The following is a 20,255-nucleotide window of genomic DNA, read 5'->3' on the forward strand; positions in this document are numbered from 1 at the left end:
ATAGAGTTAATATTTTTTAAAGTTTTTATTATTCTGTAAATGAAATTTTTTATTTGAAATTGAACTGTAATCAGAAAAAACTCAAGATATTTTTTATACCATAAATATTAGTTATATTAAAATTAAAATTTATTAGATTTTTTTAATAATACAGAAATTAAATAATTCATTTAATAATAAAACCGGGTTTTTTACTAAACTAGGCTTTTTTTTTACTGAAATAGGGTGTCAGAAAAATTATTTACGAAAATGGGTTACTTTTTTCATTGGTGCCTATCTCAGAGGCGCCAATGAATAAAAAACTATTAATTTTTTCTTTTTTTGAATAAAATATTATTTTTTTTAAAAAAAATTTAAATAAAAATACGAGTCAAAATACGGTCAACGGGTCAAAGGGGAAAATGGGTCGGGTGGCGCCTCATAGGGACTAGGGAGGCACCATTAAAAGTGCCTCATAAGGAGGCGCCATTAAAAGTGCCTCATAGGGAGGCGCCAATGGGTAATTTTGTATGTATATTGTAACTTTTTGTATGAATATTATAATTTTGTATGAATATTGTAATTATTTTATAATTAATTTTGTATTTATAGTTTTGGATTAGTATTTTGTATGAATAGTGTAATTTTTTGTATGAATATTGTAATTTTTTATGAATATTGTAATTATTTTATAATTAATTTTGTATTTATAGTTTTTGATTAGTATTTTGTATGAATATTGTAATTGTATAATTTTGTATGAATATTGTAATTATTTTATAATTAATTTTGTATTTATAGTTTTTGGTTAGTATTTTGTATGAATATTATAATGTTGTATGAATATTGTAATTATTTTATAATTAATTTTGTATTTATAGTTTTAGATTAGTATTTTGTATGAATATTGTAATTTTGTAATTTTGTATGAATATTGTAATATTGTTTGTATGAATATTGTAATTTTGTATGAATATTGTAATTATTTTATAATTAATTTGTTAGTAATTTAGGATTATGTTATAAATTGTTGTGTTTGTAATTATTTAAAATATAATTAAATATTTCCGAAACTCAAATGTGAACAGCTTCGAGGCTTTCCTTTTTTTTCTGTTTGGATAAAAAGTCTTCATTGGTTAAATCAAGTAACTTGGAACATCCCATTTTTACAATCTATCTATTCCCGTATAATGTTAACTTTGAATTTTTTAACATGCACAAAACTGCTTCGGCTTCAAGTTTCAACGGTCTCTACAGTTTGTTCCCGGTGAATATTTTTGACCATGACAAATTAAGTGTAAACTGGGGGCTCCCCACACTTCCCAAAGGCCTCTGCAAATAAATGGAACAGGAAAATGAAAAATGAAAAATGAAAAAAAAAAGATGATTTTTTCTCTCTTAAATATGGCAATATTCATAATTTGATACATTGAATATGTAGAAGGCTCCACATTAGAGTTCCAAAAAACAATGGTTTCAGTTCCATGTGGATTCATTCTCCTTAACTCAAATTACACTAAAATATGAATTGTTTGGTCACTGTCAGTAACATCTTCAAGCAACAAGTGAAGATCAATATCAATGAATAGGAATGAATAAAAGAATGGTTTAATGCTGGACTTTTTCTTTTTTTGCCTTAGCAAAAACTCCATAGGCGGATATCATCACCTTCATCATAGAAATCATGGATCATTGAGGGTGGATTAAGTGAGGATACATTGAACATCTGATCAATATGCTTGGGAGAATATTGCAGGCAGCTGTCAAAGGAGGAGTACCATGGTTCCATCAGAGAAATAGGCTCGTCGTTTGCAGCAAGAGATTGTATGAGTGACACATAAGCATCATCATCAACATCAACTACTTGATGATCAGATGGTGAGGAGGACATTGATGGGGAAGAAGCTGGTGAAGAGGAGGATGTGGAGGGAGGTGGTGGGGATATCGGTGGGGTGGCGGCACTGGAGACGCCATGACCGACGACAAAACTATTAGCAGCTGCAGCAGCCACTCTTTGTATTGACTTGGGAGACAAAAGGGTGTCAGGGTCAGGGATGTAATGTGAGGATGTGATTGGGAAGTTGAGATTAGCTGAGGAACCTTTGAGGCAAAGAAGTGCAGCATCATAGGCTCTTGCAGCAGCTTCTGGTGTAGAATAAGACCCTAACCAGATTCTTGTTTTTTGATTTGGAGCCCTAATCTCTGACACCCAAGAACCCCAGCTCCTCATTCTTACACCCTTATATTTCTTCTTTTTGCATGCTGATGAGGATGGTGGTGGTGGTGTGGGTGATGTTAATGCCTTCATTTGCTTTGATGGTTGTGGTTGAACTTGAATCTTCTGCAGATCAGTCTTCACCATTGGCAACTAGCAGTCGAGCACTCAACAACAGTTTTCAGTTATCAATTAATGCTTTGATGAGCTATGGATCAAATGGTTTCTTGTTCTTTTGAAAGTGACGAAAGATGTTGATATTTATAGATGGTGGGAGAGTGAGAGTTTTTAATGTTGGGAAGATCCGTCGGTCAATCAGTGTTACTCCACATATGAATAAGAAAATGGCTGACAGACAGATATTTTAGACTAATTAAAAAAAGAAAGAAAGAAATAGACAATAGTTTACTGTTCAATGGTAAAACCCCAGTTCCCTATGGCTAAGTATATAATAAATAGTTTGTACCAAACACGTGGAAATGAAAATATAATGATCAAGTACACAGCAGAAATGTCAATTTGCAAACCCCAATATTCAACCTCATTGGCTAATTCTTGATTAGAGGAGGAAAGATCAAGGAATTAAGCACAAATAGTTTTGTAGACAATGAACAAATTACAGCTAGAAGAAACGTTTTTTTGCCCCCTTTGAATCATTCAATATTAAATACCATTAATGTAATAAAGTCATTTTCTTAAGACTTTCTGCAGAAAGATTTAAAATTTAACAGCCAGGAAATGATGGAACATGAATGCAACATGCTATGATTCGATAGCTGTTAGAAGTGAATGACTCAAGTTAAATGGCTGTTTTTAGAGTTAGATTGACTTGCTAAGCAAGTCAGTCCCCACCCCAGTTGATACCCAGAAAATAAAGAATAAGAAAAGAAACCAGGAAAAGGGTAAACCAGAAACTTTTCCACCAGGGTTTTCATTAAAATACATTATGTTTTACTGTACTTTTCTTTATAGCTGATATAATAAATTGTAGAAATATTGGTTTTTCTTTTTCCTTTTTATGGGAAAAAACCCTTTTGATTATTTAAGATAATAATAAAGGAGTGTGTGTGTGTGAGAGAGAGAGAGAGAGAGAGAGAAACATAGGATTCTTTATAGGCAACTTCCAGGATCTGCTAGGCATTAGTTTTAATGGGTGGGGTGTGAGACGCGCAGTCTAAATCCTAGTGCTTAACTAAGCCATTCATTACCCCAATGTAGAAAAAACAAAACCAGCTGTTGCTGCTCTGTCTTGCAGCTCTGAAACCGCGTCTCTTGGCCCTCATGCCTTCTCAAAAACCATCTTTTTCACTCTATTTACTGATTAATAAATTAGAAGCCCTTATGACACACATCTCTCAACTGTTTCAACTTTCATGGTGTTTTTATGCTTGGCTGCTTTATGCCTACATGTCTTGACTTTCTTTCTTCCCAAGTTTCTCACTCCTGCTTACCTCGAGGGGATTCTCTTTATGGTACGGCAAACAAAACCAAAACTAATATCCCTGGACCAAAATACGTATAAACTTGGTTAGTTTTCACACTTGGGGATGTTCGAATGGGATGAACCAATTTTTCAAACTTTCCAGCACACGGTTGTTGCCCTTGTCAGGCAAATTGGCAATGATACGCCTGGCAAAACGTGCCCAACATTTTTGCAAAAAAGGCTACATACAGACATACATACATACATACATACATACATACATACATTCAGATTAGTACAAAGTTCCTTCCAGTCAAAGGTTCATAAAAGGGAGGCCCTTCGACATAAGATAAGAAAACCTGTTTGTGAGCAATAATGGCGGCCCAAGTAATACTTTTTGCCATGACAGAGAGAAAAATGTTCTTCCCAATGAACATTACTCATGTGTGAATAAAAAGAATAGTGTGGTCAATCCGTACAAAAACCCTGCTTCAATCAAGAAGGCATCGCATCTCTCTTTCTTTAAATTAACAAGTGTATTTTGTTCTGTATTAATTGCAAAACTATTCCTATCGGGCAGGTGCTCTGGCATTTATCCGATTCGCCATATAAGTAACATGTATTTAAAAACAGTATCTCTTTCAAATGTGTGAGACCATCCCTTGGTTCATTTCTTTATCTTAAATTTTTTTCAGAAATTAAGGAATGAAACAAGGGCTTGGTTTCTTGGAAATGGGAAGGATATTTCATTTTTATATTTAATCATTCAGCTCAGAAGCTGTGCCCCTGAGCTCATAATGTATCACAGTTTTGTTTACTGATGTTAATGTTATTGATAAACTTTTTTAACACCTGTCTTTCAGAGTAAACTTCTTTTAGGTTTTACCTGTTACTGGGTTATGAAATTTGGGTATCTCATTTTTGTATGATTTATAGCTCAAACAATATGTATATATATATGCCAGTAGGAGGGGCCAAAAAGATCTTTACTTGTCTGGGCCAATTCTGCAGTGCAAGATCGATTATAGTAAGGCAAATCGATATATAAAATCTGTCCTAAAGCAGAGAAAATAATTAAACAGAAGATTCATGCTTCTGGTCATCTCAAGTCTCATCAAATATTATTGTACATCCACACGGATAGTTACGTGTACATAAATGTTGTTGTGCTGAACTGGCATTGACATTGCCGTACCCCCATAACCCTTATTCCGTACTGGGTGTTTCGAGGAAATTGACAAAGAAATAATTAGTCTTGTGAGGTAAAAAGGGGATTGAGCGTTAGCCAACTGGAAGTAGGACCAGGATATATTGAAATGGGGGTAAGGGCAAAGATAGGCGAAAGTGCTAGGAAGGTTGTTTTCAAAGGGTTTAATGTATATTATCAGCAATATCCACAGCAACCACCATATGTATCCAGAGTGATGGCTCACGTAATCCTTGTTGACTTCAAACCTGGAGATTTTAAAACAAGTTTAAAAAAGGCCTTCATGAGATTGTATTACGTAGATACAGCTATTCAACAACTTGAATGCAGATTTACCAAATTAACCTTTTTCTGTTTTTACCGAATTGAGTTGCTCTCCATTTTCGTTTTGTTTTGTTTTGTTTTTATCTTCTAAACTTTCCAGTGTTTATGAACCTTCTTACAGAGCAAACATGGTAGCTAATAAGAGATTATCTATTTCCTTGGCCAATTATTAGTGCATATGAAGTATGGTTTTTAGCTGGAGCACACCAATGCATGCAGTAGTTTGGGTTAGTTGATATTTCATGTTTTACAGCTTGAAATGTAATCATTACTTCGTGTTACAGCTTGAAGTCGCAGCATATAGAATGAGACTAAGGCTGTTCTTTTGTTTTCTTCGTTTCCAAATTATGATGTTTTTATCCTAACCCTTTTAATAATCATTGCAAATTTGGGGGTTAATGGATAATTATGTGGCAGCCATTGGATTGGAGGTCATTGATGTGATGCCCGTGTTGAATTTTTGTGTGTGTAAAAAATAAAAATTAAATCTAAATTATTGTAATACACAATTTGTTTATGTGTCACAATCATGGTAGACATTTTTTTACGTCCATTCAAAATGATTAAAGGTAAAAAAAAGCTTTTAGTAAAAATGAAAAATAAAAATCAATTGATCCCAGAAAGTGCATCCTATTAAGTCATTAATATACAAAAAAATAATAATTAACCAGGTCTTTCTATTAACAAAAATTGTTAGTTAAATGGTTAGGCATTGACATAATTGACAACAATCACCAAAGGATGACACGTGATATGCCATATGAAAAGATGCTAATGTGGCATGCCATGTCAAAAAATAAATTTTAAATTTTTTAAAACATACTTCAAAAAAGAAAATTATAAAAAAATTTAAAAATGATTAATAAAAATTACGTTTGGAATGAACCTTGGTATATTGTTGTCCAAGTTCATTTGAATTAACCATTTGTCCAGATTTGTTCTAGATGAGTTCAAAAGTATATTAAAAAATTTAGAAATTATAAAAAAATATTAATAATTATTTATAAAATCTAAAAACAAGATTGATGGGGCGGGGTGGGGGCGAATATTGCTAGATCCACTATCACTTCACAATTGGCACACTTTTACACCACCACCTGCTCCGCTTAGGAGTGAGTATTCGATCGAGTCGAGTCGAATCGAGTAAAAAAATTCGAGTTAGTCGAGTTGACGAATCATATTTTAGCAACCGAATTCAATTTGAATTTTTTTCGAATCGAATCGAATCGAGTGAAAAAATTTCGAGTTAAGTTTAGTCGAGTTAACGAATCATATTATTTATACTCAATGTTACGTTTACATGGACCGATTATTTAACCAGTAGACGAAGTACAAGATTATTTAACTATATAAACAATATAATTGTTTTACCTTTTTAACTTAATGAGTAAATATTTATCAAAACAACGGAATTTTACCTTTTAACTTAATAGTTTTGACTTTTAACTTAAGAAAAGGTAAACATTTATCAAAACGACGTAGTTTTGCCTTTTCTTATTCGGATTTTTGGATAACTCGAATTGAATAATTCATATTCGAGTTAAACCAAAAAACTTAATTTTTATTAAAGTTTATCTGAATAACTTGATTAACTCAAATAACTCAAACTATTTAATTCAAATTTTAAATTTTTTATCGAGTTTTTCAAATCAAATCGGATTTTTCTCACCCCTAGCTCCGCTCCACTATAGATGTAAAATCTTGAAATTCACTATGATGTTAGATGCATTCATTCCTGCCCCACTTTACTCTACTTCAATTTAATTTTTTCTACTTATCTTTAATATTTTTAATATTTTTAAAGTTAAGTAAATATTTAAACACAATTCTCCAAAAAAAGTTTAAACATAAAATATATTATTTTTTCTATATTACATTATTATATTTTTTCCCTTTTAATAATTTATATATACACGAATAAAATGATAAGTGTATATAGTGGACTGGGTTGAAGCAAGGCAATCAATAAGTATAACTGCTCTATACCCACTATCTAAAAGAAAAAATCTACCTTGTCCCGCATCAACTTTCAAACAAAAAAATTTGCTACATTCAGAACAGATTGGTTCGGAATCCATGTGGCGGTTCAAGTTTTGTCATCCCTAATTTACTATTAGAATTGTTAATGAGGTTTCTATAAAAAAGGTAAAATAATTTTTTTAGCCCTTAACATTTGTAGTTTTTTATTAATTGGTCCTTACTTTTTAAAAAGTACATAAATAATCATAAAAAATGTTTTTAAAACTAATTTTTTTTCTTATTTTCAATAAAATATAAAATAGTATGCCAAAATAAAAAAACACTTTAAATAAAAAAATTTAAACAATTTAAAAATATAAATATTTTCAAAAATTCAAAACATGTGTTATTTACTCCATGAATGTTAATATATTTTCTCCAACTTTTGAGATATTTGTTCTGTTCCTATTAAATCAAATTCGAATAATTTTTTTAAAATTTTAAATCAAATTAATTATATATCTTTTTTATGTAAATCTAATTATAAAATATATAAAATGTTAGTATAAAGTAAAATTTTTCGAACATTAGTATAAAGTAATTTTTAAATAATCATACAAGATAATTTTTAAATAATAATGTTAAATTTAAGATTATTTTTTTGTTTAAAATACACTACATTAAGAGAAATTTGTATAAAAATGGGCCTATTTTTGTAAAATATAAAGGTAATAAATTAAATCTAAAAAATTTTATATAAAGTATTTTGAACAAAATTTTTTTTTACAAATATATTGAAATTTAAGTCAAATCAATTTAGAGTTTATATCATTACTTAAATTTTTTTATACTAATATTTCATATACTTTATAATTAAATTTAATTAAAAATATTTTTGATATATAAATTATTTGAATGAATTTAATTAAAGACTTATTCAAATATGATTTAATATAAATTGATTAAACAGTTTAAAATTTGAAAATATCTTATTACCATTAGAGGTGTTCACCATAGGCAAGGTTAGGCTAATGTCTGATTTCAAAAAAAATAATAATAATTTGGAGTTTGTTTACTACAACATTCACTATTTAAAAATAATAACAAATTCTTTTATATTTAAATTTAAATATAAAATTAATATCAATGAAAAGTTTTTATATTTTATTATATATTAAAATGGGTAAATCCAAGGTTAAAATATAAGCTGAAATGAGTCAGATTGATCGGGTTGGTTAGGTTACACAGCCCATGAATACTTCTTATTACCATTCAATGAGTAGCAACATATTTTTTTGGATCTTTTATATTTTTAATAATTTTAGAATTTTAGAATTTTTTAAAATTTTAAAGATTTTTTTTGAATTTTACAAAGTTTTTTTTTCATAATTTTTGAAAATTTTATTTTTATTTAAATATGAAAGAACTAAAATTTAAACTTTTTATGTAGTAAGAATAAGTACCAAATTAATAAAAATTGCAAACGTTGAGGGTTAAAAAATTGTTTTACTATTTTTAACTTTACTTTAACCACAATTAGACGAGGACCAAGATTTAAAAAAAATTTAGAGACTCTGTAATACCCTTAACCCTTATTCGTCGCCGGAATAGGGTTACTAAGCAGTATCTAACTTTATCGACTAATTACAAATATTTCATTACATTTAATATACAAATCAAGAATCAATCATATAACACTCATATTGTCCCTTAAATGAGCCATCGAGGCCCAATATACACCTTAAAAGTGAATCGGGACTAAACCAGATACTCAGGGAATTTTTTTCCAAAATTTTAAAAATTTTCTTAAGAGCAGGGGACACACGTCCGTGTGGTCGACTGTGTGACTCACACGGCTAGGAGACATGCCCGTGTCTTAGACCGTGTGGGCATTGGATGTGAAGAACACGACTGTGTCCCAGCCCGTGTCCATACCCGTGTAACTCTCTGACTTGGGTCACACAGCCAACCACACGCCCGTGTGCTAGGCTGTGTGTGACCCAGCCAAGTCACACGCACGTGTGCTAGGCCGGGTGCAGAAACCTAGGTATTCTGATTTTGAAATTTTAAGGTGCAGGGGACACACTGCCAAACTACACACCCATGTGCATGGTCGTGTGTCACACACAGCTGAGATACATACCCGTGTCTCTGTCCGTGTGGACGAAAATAGGCCATTTTAATGCCACTTTTCTCACTCATTTTAACATCAACCTGTACACAACATTCACATACACCAATATATCTCAATCAAGCAATCAATACAAGCTAAAACAATGTTCTCAACATGACATAACATCACCAATATTTCAATTATTTATACTTACCTATTTAACTCATTTCATTGATTTACCAAATTCTATTACTAATTAAATATATACAAACATTTAAGATTCACAACCACAATTCAAACTATTTCATTTCCAAACCAACCATATACATCCCAAATAAACCAAAAATTACATTGCAAAAACTACCGGATTAAATTGGATAGTGTAGCTTGATATGTTGATTCGATCTCCCAACTACACGTTAATCTACAAGAACATTAAACAACACGAGTAAGCTTAATGAAACTAATTAGTAAGTTCAATAGGTTAAACATTGATCTTACCGAACTTAATATAATAAATTAAATTGTAAATAAATCATACATTTTTCCCTGTCAAATACAATATAAATCAATAAACACACTTCCTTCAGATCAATATCAATAATAATCTATAAATCTTTCAATTCAATCACATAAGTCTTTTACCATTTCTTACTGAATCGAAGAACGGCTTACGGATATGAGTACATCGTTTTCTTTGTGCCGTAGTCCAACTATGGTCTTACACATGCATTGCCATGGCCCTACCATGGTCTTACATTTGTAGTGCCATAACCCAATTATGGTCTTATCATCAAAATGCCATAGCCCAGCTATGGTCTTACACATATATATACTGCCATGGTCCAACCATGGTCTTACTTTCAAGGTGTCATAACCCAGTTACGGTATTTTCATTAAAATGTCATAGCCCAACTATGGTCTTACATTTAAACACTGTCATGGTCCAACCATGGTCTTATCCATCAATTCATTCTTTGCCACGGAACGATCGTACTCAATCCCGTGTTCTACTAATTTAAAACATTCAATTCAATTTTCATACTTTTACAATAATCTTAATTTCAACAACAAAATATGAATAAATACATTATACCATTCCTAAATTAACAAATAATCATGAAAGTTTAATCATATGAACTTACCTGGGGTAGATTTGTAGAATTTGTAGTAGTTTAGGGACTATTTTGTTAATTTCCCTTTTTTCTCGTTGATTTACGGGTTCTTGATCTAATATATATACAATTACTCATTCATTAGAACATATATAAAGTTTAATTCACTTCACAATTCATACCCCTCAATTTTTGAAATTGCACGATTACCCCACTTTTATAGTTTTGCAATTTAGTCCCTCACCAATTAACCCATCAAATGAGCTAATTTTTTTCAGTTAACATTTTATCTAAATATTCTAAGCTATTACAAAGACTTTGATAAACAAAATTTAATAAAAAACCCTAATATTTAATATTTTTCTCAATTTGGTCCTAAAATCAATTTCTATTGAAATTACTTGATAAAATCATCATATAACAAAATTAAAGCTTCAAATCCATGTTAATTCATCATGAAAATTCAGCACTCATCAATGGTAACTTTAAAAATTACCTATAAAATAAAAAAACTAATGAAATAGGCAATTGGACCTAGTTGTAAAAATCATAGAAACACAAAAATTTCAAGAAAAGAGCAAGAATTGAACTCACTTATAGCAAAATATGAAAAAGCAGCTTCTTAAGGGTTCTTCAATAGTGTTTTTGGCTGAGAATTATGAAGAAATTCTCTAGAATTCTATTTTTATTTCAATTTGTAAGCTAAAATTTTCAATTTTCCAATTTTTCCTTTATTTCACCTGATTCTTTGATTTTTCTCTGCCTATCCTGCCCAAGCCATCATCTTTGGGCTAATTTTCCTTTTAAGTCCTCCCTCATTTAACACTTGAGCTATTTAGTCATTTTAGCAAAATTTGCACCTTTTTCAATTGAGTCTTTTTAAATTAATTAACTATCAAAACATTAAAAATTTCTAACGAAAATTTAATACTAACTCAATGACATCGAGGTCAGTTTATGACATCGAGGTCTCGATTCCTCATTTTCGAAATCATTTTACCTAATAAATTATTCCAAATCACAAGTTACTAATTCAAAAGTCTTCTAAAATCATACTTGACTCATAAATAATAATTAAATAATAAAATTTTCGAACTCACTCGTCGGATTTAGTGATCTCGAATCACTATTTTCTACACCACTGAAAATTGGGCTATTACAGACACATTGTCTTAAAATTAAATAATAGAGATTAAATTTTGAATTTCAAAATGGTACATGGATCTCTAGTAAATTTAAACCAAACAAAAAAAAAAAGATCCTATTAGTCTTAAGAACTTAATTAGGGATGTCAACAGGATAGGGTAGGACGAATTTTTATCTACCCTGAACCTAACCTAAAATTGGACCAATTCGTTTTGCCCTGAACTTGACATTTAATAAAAAGGATCTGCTCGAACCCCAACTTGACCCCGACTTTTAAGGAAAAAAATCTATCCTGAACTCGAATTTGAAATTTAATAAGAGACCTGACTCCGACTTCGACTCGACCCGACTCAAATTTAATTTAATTATTTTATTTTTTATTTTGAAGTAAATAAGATTACATTTTTAATTGTTTTATTTTTTTTGAAGCAAATAATATTAAATTTTTCAAGTTTATATTTAAAACTTAACATATATTTATTTATTGAAAGCAAAAACTTAATATACATATATTTATATATATCAAAGGTACTTTTGTAAATATATCGGGGCTGATAGGACAAATTTACCTTAAACTCAACTCTATTCTAACTTGCTGGCAATCTCCACATCCTGTTCTTAGAAGTATTTAAACTGACACGGATCCTACATTCTTCAGAGATAATTAGAATGACATTAGCGTAGAATCTTTAGATACTCTATTGAGGGAATGTTTTATACTAACACAGAATATTGACGAGGTTTTCTGTAGTGGTGAACTTTAAACAAGTTTTATTCTTTCCCTCTTTTATTTGGTGGATTTCTTCCACTACTACTGTTTTCAAGGTAAGACCTTGGTTTTCTTTCTAATGTTTTTCCCCCAAATCTAATCTGATTAATTTAGTATAATAGTGGAATAACTCTTATGATGGATGGCACATACTCAAAGATGCAGATTCCCTTTTACATTGCACTTTTCTTTACTTACCATCATTTTCATCAGATATCCAGCACTCGTCATGGCTATAGTCCAGTCAAAAGTTTCTGATTATGTTGTTACCTTTGAGTAGCTCTTGTTGACCATAAAATCACAATGCTACTTTATTGAAATAAATTAGGATGTAATGTAGCGTAAGGGTATAATTTCTGTTATCCAGGCCCAGTTGGGTGTTGGATATAGGCATGTGTTCAATACAGGTATACTGATTTATTTTCTTAATTTTTTTTTTGCAAAATTTTTAATATATTTGGAGGATCATGCCCTGATTCCAATGTCCTGATATGTTCAAACACAAGTTTCGGGTAGTGGAACTTTAGAAAAATGAAGAATTCGAGTATCATAAGGTATAATAAGGATATTAAAATAGGTCATCCTTCTCTAGCTACCCTTGCACTAGTCTTTACAAAGATGGGATAAAATATTTGCTAGTTATATGGATCATTCTGAAGAGCACATCTCACGAGCAATATCAATCTTTCTTTCAGGAAATACTACCTAGATTATCTCCTCGACTTGGGGTGGAACTTGTCCGTAAGAAGATAGCAGCTGCTTTTAAACAGTAAGAGTGCTCTGTAATTTTTTGTTATGTGATGGAATGGATACCGAAGTTCGTGTAGAACTACAAGGGAAAATGATTTTTGATATACATCATGTCATTTTTAGTATGTTTTTACTAGGTTTCATCTAGCCGCCATCACTGACGCTGTGGCTTTACTCCGATAAACAAAATTTTCTTTTCATATCTTTTGTGTATCATTAATTCCATGGAAACAAAAGCAGGCCACTTTAAGGTCTTGAAAGTGATGAAATGAAAAATTGCATTAATCATGGTTCTTTAATGTCATATTCTTTGTTCCACTTGGTTTGCATTTGATTGTTATTTAACTCCTGCCATCTGTGGTGCACGATCGGTTTTGTCCTCTTTTCATCTTTTCCATTTACGGCTGTCAAGTATATCTTGGTCTAGTGGGTGCCCAGTTAGAGAAAGCAATACATCAAAGGGAAAGAAAATGAAAAAGACTGTAGAAGAGATAAAAGAGCTCAACCCACCTGCACCTTTGGCTGGTCAATGAAGGACTGCTACTGTCATTATATACAACTTTAATGTAAGATTATGCATTCTTTATACAAAGGAGGTTATCGTGTAAGATAATAGAAAGAATTACAAGTGTTGTGATTCGAAACTCAAACTCGTTGGATGTCACTTCTTAAAGTTGACTACATGAATCAACCGGATTAAGCTTAATCCTTGACTTACTGGATTCCATCTGGTTGCTTTTAGTTACTTGGGCTAAATCCTGACTTTACAACAACAAATTTTGATAGGCTGTTGAGGTTCAGTATGGCGCCGTGCACGCATATTCATGGACACCTATCCCAAAATAACATCATACTAACAGATAAAGGTTTTTTTACAGAAATAACCCAAAAATATTATTATTTATAAAAATGACCGAGGTTCAAAAATTATAACAAAAATGACTTGAAATGAACAGTGTTGGCCGTGGTGCCGACACTTTGATGGCCTGCACCAAAGTCCTTCATCGTGTAATCATTATTTTGTGATTGAGTTAGATAAAAAAATAATTTTTTTGGTGCCGATACTGCCATGACTGACACTCATATGTATTTTTCGAGTGCTTTTTAAAAATATGGGTATTTCTTAAATTTTTTTCTTTGTGTTTTTTGGCGCCGACGTTCTTGTTGTTGGCATCGGTGTGAGTTTTGAAAAAATCATGGTTCATTAATTTATTTGACAACGAGAATGTTGACACCAACAGTGACAATTTTTTTAAAAATATGAATTGGTGTTAACAACGTGAATGTTGGCACCAAAAAACAGACAAAAATTTTTGAAATTTTTTTCCCGTGTTGGTTACCTAACACTGGCACCTATTAAAAAAATATTTTTTTGAACCGAGAAATACTAATATTTTTTAAAAAGTACTAAAAAATATATAAACGGGTGCTGGCCATGACAGTGCCGACACTAAAAAAAATTATTTTTTTATTCCCAACTCAATCACAAAGTAATGATTACACAAGGATGGACTTTGGTACCAGCTATGAGGGTACCGGCACCGCCCGACACGGTTCATTTCAGGTTATTTTCATTATAGTTTTTGAACTTTTCATTTTCATAATAATAATATTTTTTGGATTATTTCCGTAAGAAGGCCAACAGATAAAGGCTTTCCCACTTTTTATCGCCCTTGGTAAACGCAAATTTCTTTTGATGTATTATTAAATCAATGCAAACAAAAGCAAGCCACTTTAAGTTCTTGAAAGTGATGAGATGGAAATTTTCATCAAATCATGGTTCTTCAATGTCATATTCATACCATTTTTTTACAACTTTTGACTAATCCATTATTTTTGAAGGTCCCAAGCAGTTAGTTGCACTTGGATTGATATTAAACTCCTGCCTTTCTCTGGTGCATGATCGATTTTATCCTCGCTTCATCCTTTCCATATATGGATGTTAACGATGTCTCGGTCTAGTAAGCACCAGTAAGGGAAATTGCATGCATCAAAGGGAAAGGAAAAATGAAAAAGACTGTACATGTACAAGTGAGAAAGAGTCTTTAGCTGGTCAGGACTGCTACTGTCATTGTATATAACTTTAATGTAATACATTTGTTTTTCCTGTACGTAAGATTAGGGAAGGGATTATAAGTGTTGAGATTTGAAACCCCGACTTGTTGGATGTCATCGTACAAGAATCAACAGGACTAAGCTCTGTTTTTTAATATTATGCTGAGTTATTGCACCAATTAGTGATTCATCATTTTTTTCCCTTTTTCTTATGCATTCATTTGTTTTCATTATATGCTTAAAATAAGGTTGATTAGTCTTTACAAGTGACTAGAATGAGAACATAACTTGACCGATGCTATCGATAGGACTTTCCAAGTTGAAAGGCTCTGTTTCTATTTGTTTTGCCCGGGGTGGGGCGTGCTCAAAGTTTCTTCACAAATCACAAGTGGCATAACACTCGATAAACTGGACGTTCATGACCTATCATCTTTTTTTTTAGGTACAAAGCGTGCAGGTCATGAATACCATGGGAAAAAATGTTGCAGATACATGATTCAGTCTCGGACTTGCTGAATATCTATTTTTAAAAGTGATTGGATGAACTAATTGAGCTAAATCCTTGGTTTACTTGTTTAAGTAACTCCTAATTGAGGGTTGATCATCTTTGCAAAGTTTGAATGATCTTTCATCTTCAAGTTCTCATCATAACTTTGCAACAGATTCTGTATCAACTCGAGGCTCAATAATGGCACCGTGCACGCATCGTCTCGCTACCTTCTATCCCGTTAACCTGGAAAAGCAGCTTTTTCATGTATCAAAATAACAACACCACTCAACAGATAAAGTTTTTCCCACTTCAGATTGCTTTGTGCTTTCAACTAAAACGACAAAACTCTTTGTTTTATATCACTGCCTATATTCTATAAGCAATTGTTCAAACTCCACGGCTCATCCCATTCTCTACCATTATTTGCTTTAAATGATTTAATTATATGATATAAACATTCACGAAAACAATTATCTAGCTACCATGGTTCATACCATATATGGATACATATGGCCTTATCTGATTCTCTAATAGTATAGGAAATCCGATTTGTCACCTTTTCCATGCAAATATTCTGGATTAAGCAAACTTTATTGAACTGAGTAATAATAATTTTATTTTGTTACATCTTTACTGCAATCCTAGAGAGAATTGATGATTTGCTATTTGCTGGTGTAATGTTCCACTGAGAAAGTCCAGGCTTTTATCAATTGATTTTATAATTGTATATTGATGGATGAGAGCCTAGAAAGTTGATAGAACAGTTTTTGTCTTTGTCCAACCATAACTCCACAAACTTGAAAATGTAATCCCCCCCCCAAACCCTTTTGAGAGTGCTTGTTTACCATGAATGATCTATAATATTGCTACTGAACATATTGTATTGGGTATAGATATTCATGTCTATCTGTTGTTTCTACCCAATAAGTTGCAAGAACAGTCAAAAGATATCTGACACATAGGTTTCCATCGATGTTAGAAAAAAAAACTGGAGACGAAAACCAAGTTGATCTTTGATTATCAGTCCAATCAGTCGATTTTAGTTAAAACAATTTTAAAAAGTTGCACATACTTTCAACGTTATGTTCGGATGTATACTCAGATACCCTTCAAAGACCTCCTTAATACATGAAAAAATTATGAAAAACTTGTATTCGACAATCATATCCAAATTCGGTTACCATTTGATTGCCTCTGCCGTGTACGTTGTGGAAATCCTGTTAATAGAGTGGGGGCGGGTGTTTCAATCCTGGCTGAATGCTTTTGAACCAATAGAAATGAATCAAAAGCATTAGACGGAGTCGAAGAGCAACGTACAAGAGGCAAATTCTTGTTCCTCATAAGGCCAATCAAGTTGCAGAGTTCATTGAGACACTTATGTGATTCAGTGGTTGAACCAAAAGACATTGCTTTATTATATTATTATTATTTCTTGATACAACCAAAAGAGCCAATTATTGAGGCAAAGGGTTAGCTTTAATGTCCATATCATGCATGCTGAATGAGAAGCAACCATAAAATGGAAACCCATCGTTTCTTTCTTGGCTACAATTAACCATTGAAATAGAATAAAATTAAAGTATTCTTTTTTTCTCCATAAAATTAATCAACATTTTCAGGATTCTATTTTAATTAGTCGTATCATTATCAGGGCAGGTTTATAAATATAAATCCAAATAAATCTTTAAAACCCTGAAAAACTTTTTTTCTTTTGTTTGTGGAAATAAAGAAGAGTGAATGGAGCTTTCATGAATAATAATGATATCAAACTCATCTACTTATCTAATAAAAATCTATTGCTTTATGTATAAGCCAAGTACTGTTCATGCTCTGGTTTCTAGATTTAAAAAAAATGTATAACGAATTCCACTTTGGAAAACAAATCTTCCGGCACTTGGCTTCTATGGCATGATCTCATCATTCACGTTCATCAATCATACACCCCATGCATAATTTATTCTAACTATCAAAACTTAGATGTGCTAATCCTGCAATAGAACTGCTAATCCTTGCTTTTCTTGTACTTATTTATTATCTATTCTAATCAATGTTTAGCATTTGGAATCTTCTTTTATGGATTCAAATAAGTATTGGGCACAAGTATACCCTAATAACCGTATATTCATTTTCTTTCTCAAGTTTTTTATATATTTAAAAGATCATACTCTTATACTCTATAATGACACGTAACATATAATAAACTATTGCCATTATTATCTTGTATTTTTCTTTAGTAGTAGTGGTATATCTATTGAAAAGAAAAAGTAGTGCTGCTAATCATGTCATTGCCTCATTGGTTCAATGATAAATTTAGTGGGTTTCAAGTTGATTAACACGAGTTTTAGGGTTTGATTTCTATATTTGTAAACCTTTTCCCTCACTATAATTACTTGTAAAAAAGTAGTGCTACATGTAACTGTTGGAACAATGGCAGTATGCAACAAAGAGATTTGCAAGCAGAAGCAAAAGTAATCGAAGCAGAAAAGAAAAACAAGCAGAGCAGCAAGAAAGAAACTTGAATGTACAGCAAGAATTGTAACTGAACATTACATTTTTTCATTCAAAATTTGAAATAAAAGGAGTTACAATTTGTTCATTTGACAGTTACCTACTAATCTAACTGCCTCCACTAATTTACAACCAATGTAAGTTTAAGTCAAATACAAAATGAGCTGCCATATCAGCTTTTACATCAGCTATCTAATCACTAACTTAATCTTGCTAACTATTAAGGCTAGTTACAATTGAACTGAACTAAATTACATCAAAACAAAACAGCAATGTCAGTTGCTTCATTTGGTCCAAAAACCATTCGTGCGCGCCAAGCAAGATGAGCTGAGCTCGATAGCTGCTGGTCTCGACAGTAGCATGCTTCTGGCTCCATGTTGCATTGCAGTCCAGCTTTCAACACTCCTCCTTGGACTGTATGCAACACATTCCAATTGCACTTCTCAAAGATTCAAATCGAGCAGCCCCTAAAGGCTTGGTCATTATGTCAGCCAATTGTGCCCCTGAGCTGCAATGCACAAGGCTGACTTCCTTTGCTTGTTCAGCCTCTCTAACAAAATGCAGTTTGATTTTAAAATGCTTAGTCTTACCATGGAACACAGGGTTCTTGGCTATCGCAACTGCAGACTGATTATCCACCCAAATTTCAGTTGCTTCATCTTGAGTTTCATTAAGGTCATGAAGCAGCTTCCTTAGCCAAATGGCCTGATTAACTATTTCTGTTGCAGCAATGTACTCTGCTTCAGCTGTGGATTGAGCAACAGTTTGCTGCTTTTTTGAACTCCAGCAAAACATCCCCGATCCAAGTGTGAAGAAGTATCCTGAGGTACTCTTCATGTCATCGAGGGATCCTGCCCAGTCACTGTCAGAGTAGCCTTCTAGTTTCAGTTGGTTCCCACTTTTAAACATTACACCAAAGCTAACAGTGCCCTTGATGTATCTAAGGACCCTTTTTGCAGCCTTCAAATGTCCTCATTGCAACAATGCATGAATCTCGATAACAGGCTAACACCAAACATGATGTCTGGCCTGGTTGCTGTTAGATACAACAGACAACCAACTAGGCTTCGATAGTGCCTCTCATCAACCCTCTGCTGATCACCACTGCTAGTCAGCTTTTCTCCTTGAGCCACAGGTGTGCTGACTGCTTTGCAGTTATGCATGCAAAATTTATCTAGGATCTTCAAAGCAAATGAGTGTTGGCTGATGAAGATACCTCGATCAGACTGGTGAACTTCCATGCCAAGAAAATAAGTCATGATTCCCAAATTTGTCATTTCAAACACTTGCTGCATTTGGACCTTGAACTCATCAATGAGCTCAACTTTGCTCCCTGTCACAAGCAAATCATCCACATACAAGGAGACAATCAGCAAGGTTTCATGTTCTGACCTTTTAACATACAAAGTAGGCTCACTAATACTCTTCACAAATCCAAGTTTGGTCAGGTAAGCATCAACTCTGTCATACCAGGCCCTTGGTGCCTGTTTCAGACCATAGAGAGCCTTTCTCAACTTGTACACTTTGTCTTCATGTTCAACAACTTCAAAACCTTCAGGTTGCTCGATGAAGATCTCCTCCTTGAGAAAACCATTCAGGAATGCTGATTTGACATCCAATTGGTGAACTTTCCACTGCTTCTGAGCTGCTAAAGCAAGCAGTAGCTTGATTGTGTCCAGTCTTGCCACTGGAGCAAAAGTCTCCAAGAAGTCCACACCATACTGCTGACTGTAACCCTTCACCACAAGCCTAGCCTTGTGTTTGTTCAATGAGCCATCAGCATTGTACTTGGCCTTGTACACCCATTTGACCCCTATGACCTTCTTGTGTTCTGGTCTGCTCACTAACTCCCATGTCTGATTCTTGTTAATCATTTCTAACTCAACCTCCATGGCTTTCAGCCAGTTCCTATCTCTGGCAGCTTCTTCAAAGTCTGTAGGCTCAATCACAGCAACACTGCACCTCTGATAGACATCAGCCAAAGTTCTAGTACCCCTCATTGGTGCATCATCAATAGCATCATCATTTGGTCCCTCTTCTGTAGGCTCAGCAACCAAGTCCAACTGGTCCATTTCAAACATGTTAGCTTCAGCACCATTCCAATTCCACACTTTTTCTTCATCAAATTTTACATCCCTGCTGACTAAGACTTTCTTTGCTATAGGATCATAAACTCTATAGCCCTTCTTGTTGCTGCTATAG

The 20,255-nt window shown here is 32.7% G+C and overlaps 1 protein-coding gene across 1 annotated transcript; it reads right to left on the reverse strand.

Annotated features, from left to right (window-relative positions):
• Positions 1-1,349: 1,349 nt before the first annotated feature.
• On the reverse strand, positions 1,350-3,053 carry LOC107905001 (ethylene-responsive transcription factor ERF014). Its single transcript, XM_016831543.2, has one exon. It carries the CDS (start codon positions 2,339-2,341, stop codon positions 1,616-1,618), a length of 726 nt encoding a protein of 241 aa, XP_016687032.1. The 5' UTR covers positions 2,342-3,053; the 3' UTR covers positions 1,350-1,615.
• Positions 3,054-20,255: the final 17,202 nt, after the last annotated feature.

Source organism: Gossypium hirsutum, chromosome D05 (genome assembly GCF_007990345.1).
Source record: "Gossypium hirsutum isolate 1008001.06 chromosome D05, Gossypium_hirsutum_v2.1, whole genome shotgun sequence".
In the NCBI taxonomy this organism is placed as follows: domain Eukaryota; kingdom Viridiplantae; phylum Streptophyta; class Magnoliopsida; order Malvales; family Malvaceae; genus Gossypium; species Gossypium hirsutum.

Bases quoted from the DNA above. Each gene is read 5' to 3' on its own strand.
- LOC107905001 (XM_016831543.2), bottom strand. From the start codon at position 2,341: ATGGTGAAGACTGATCTGCAGAAGATTCAAGTTCAACCACAACCATCA.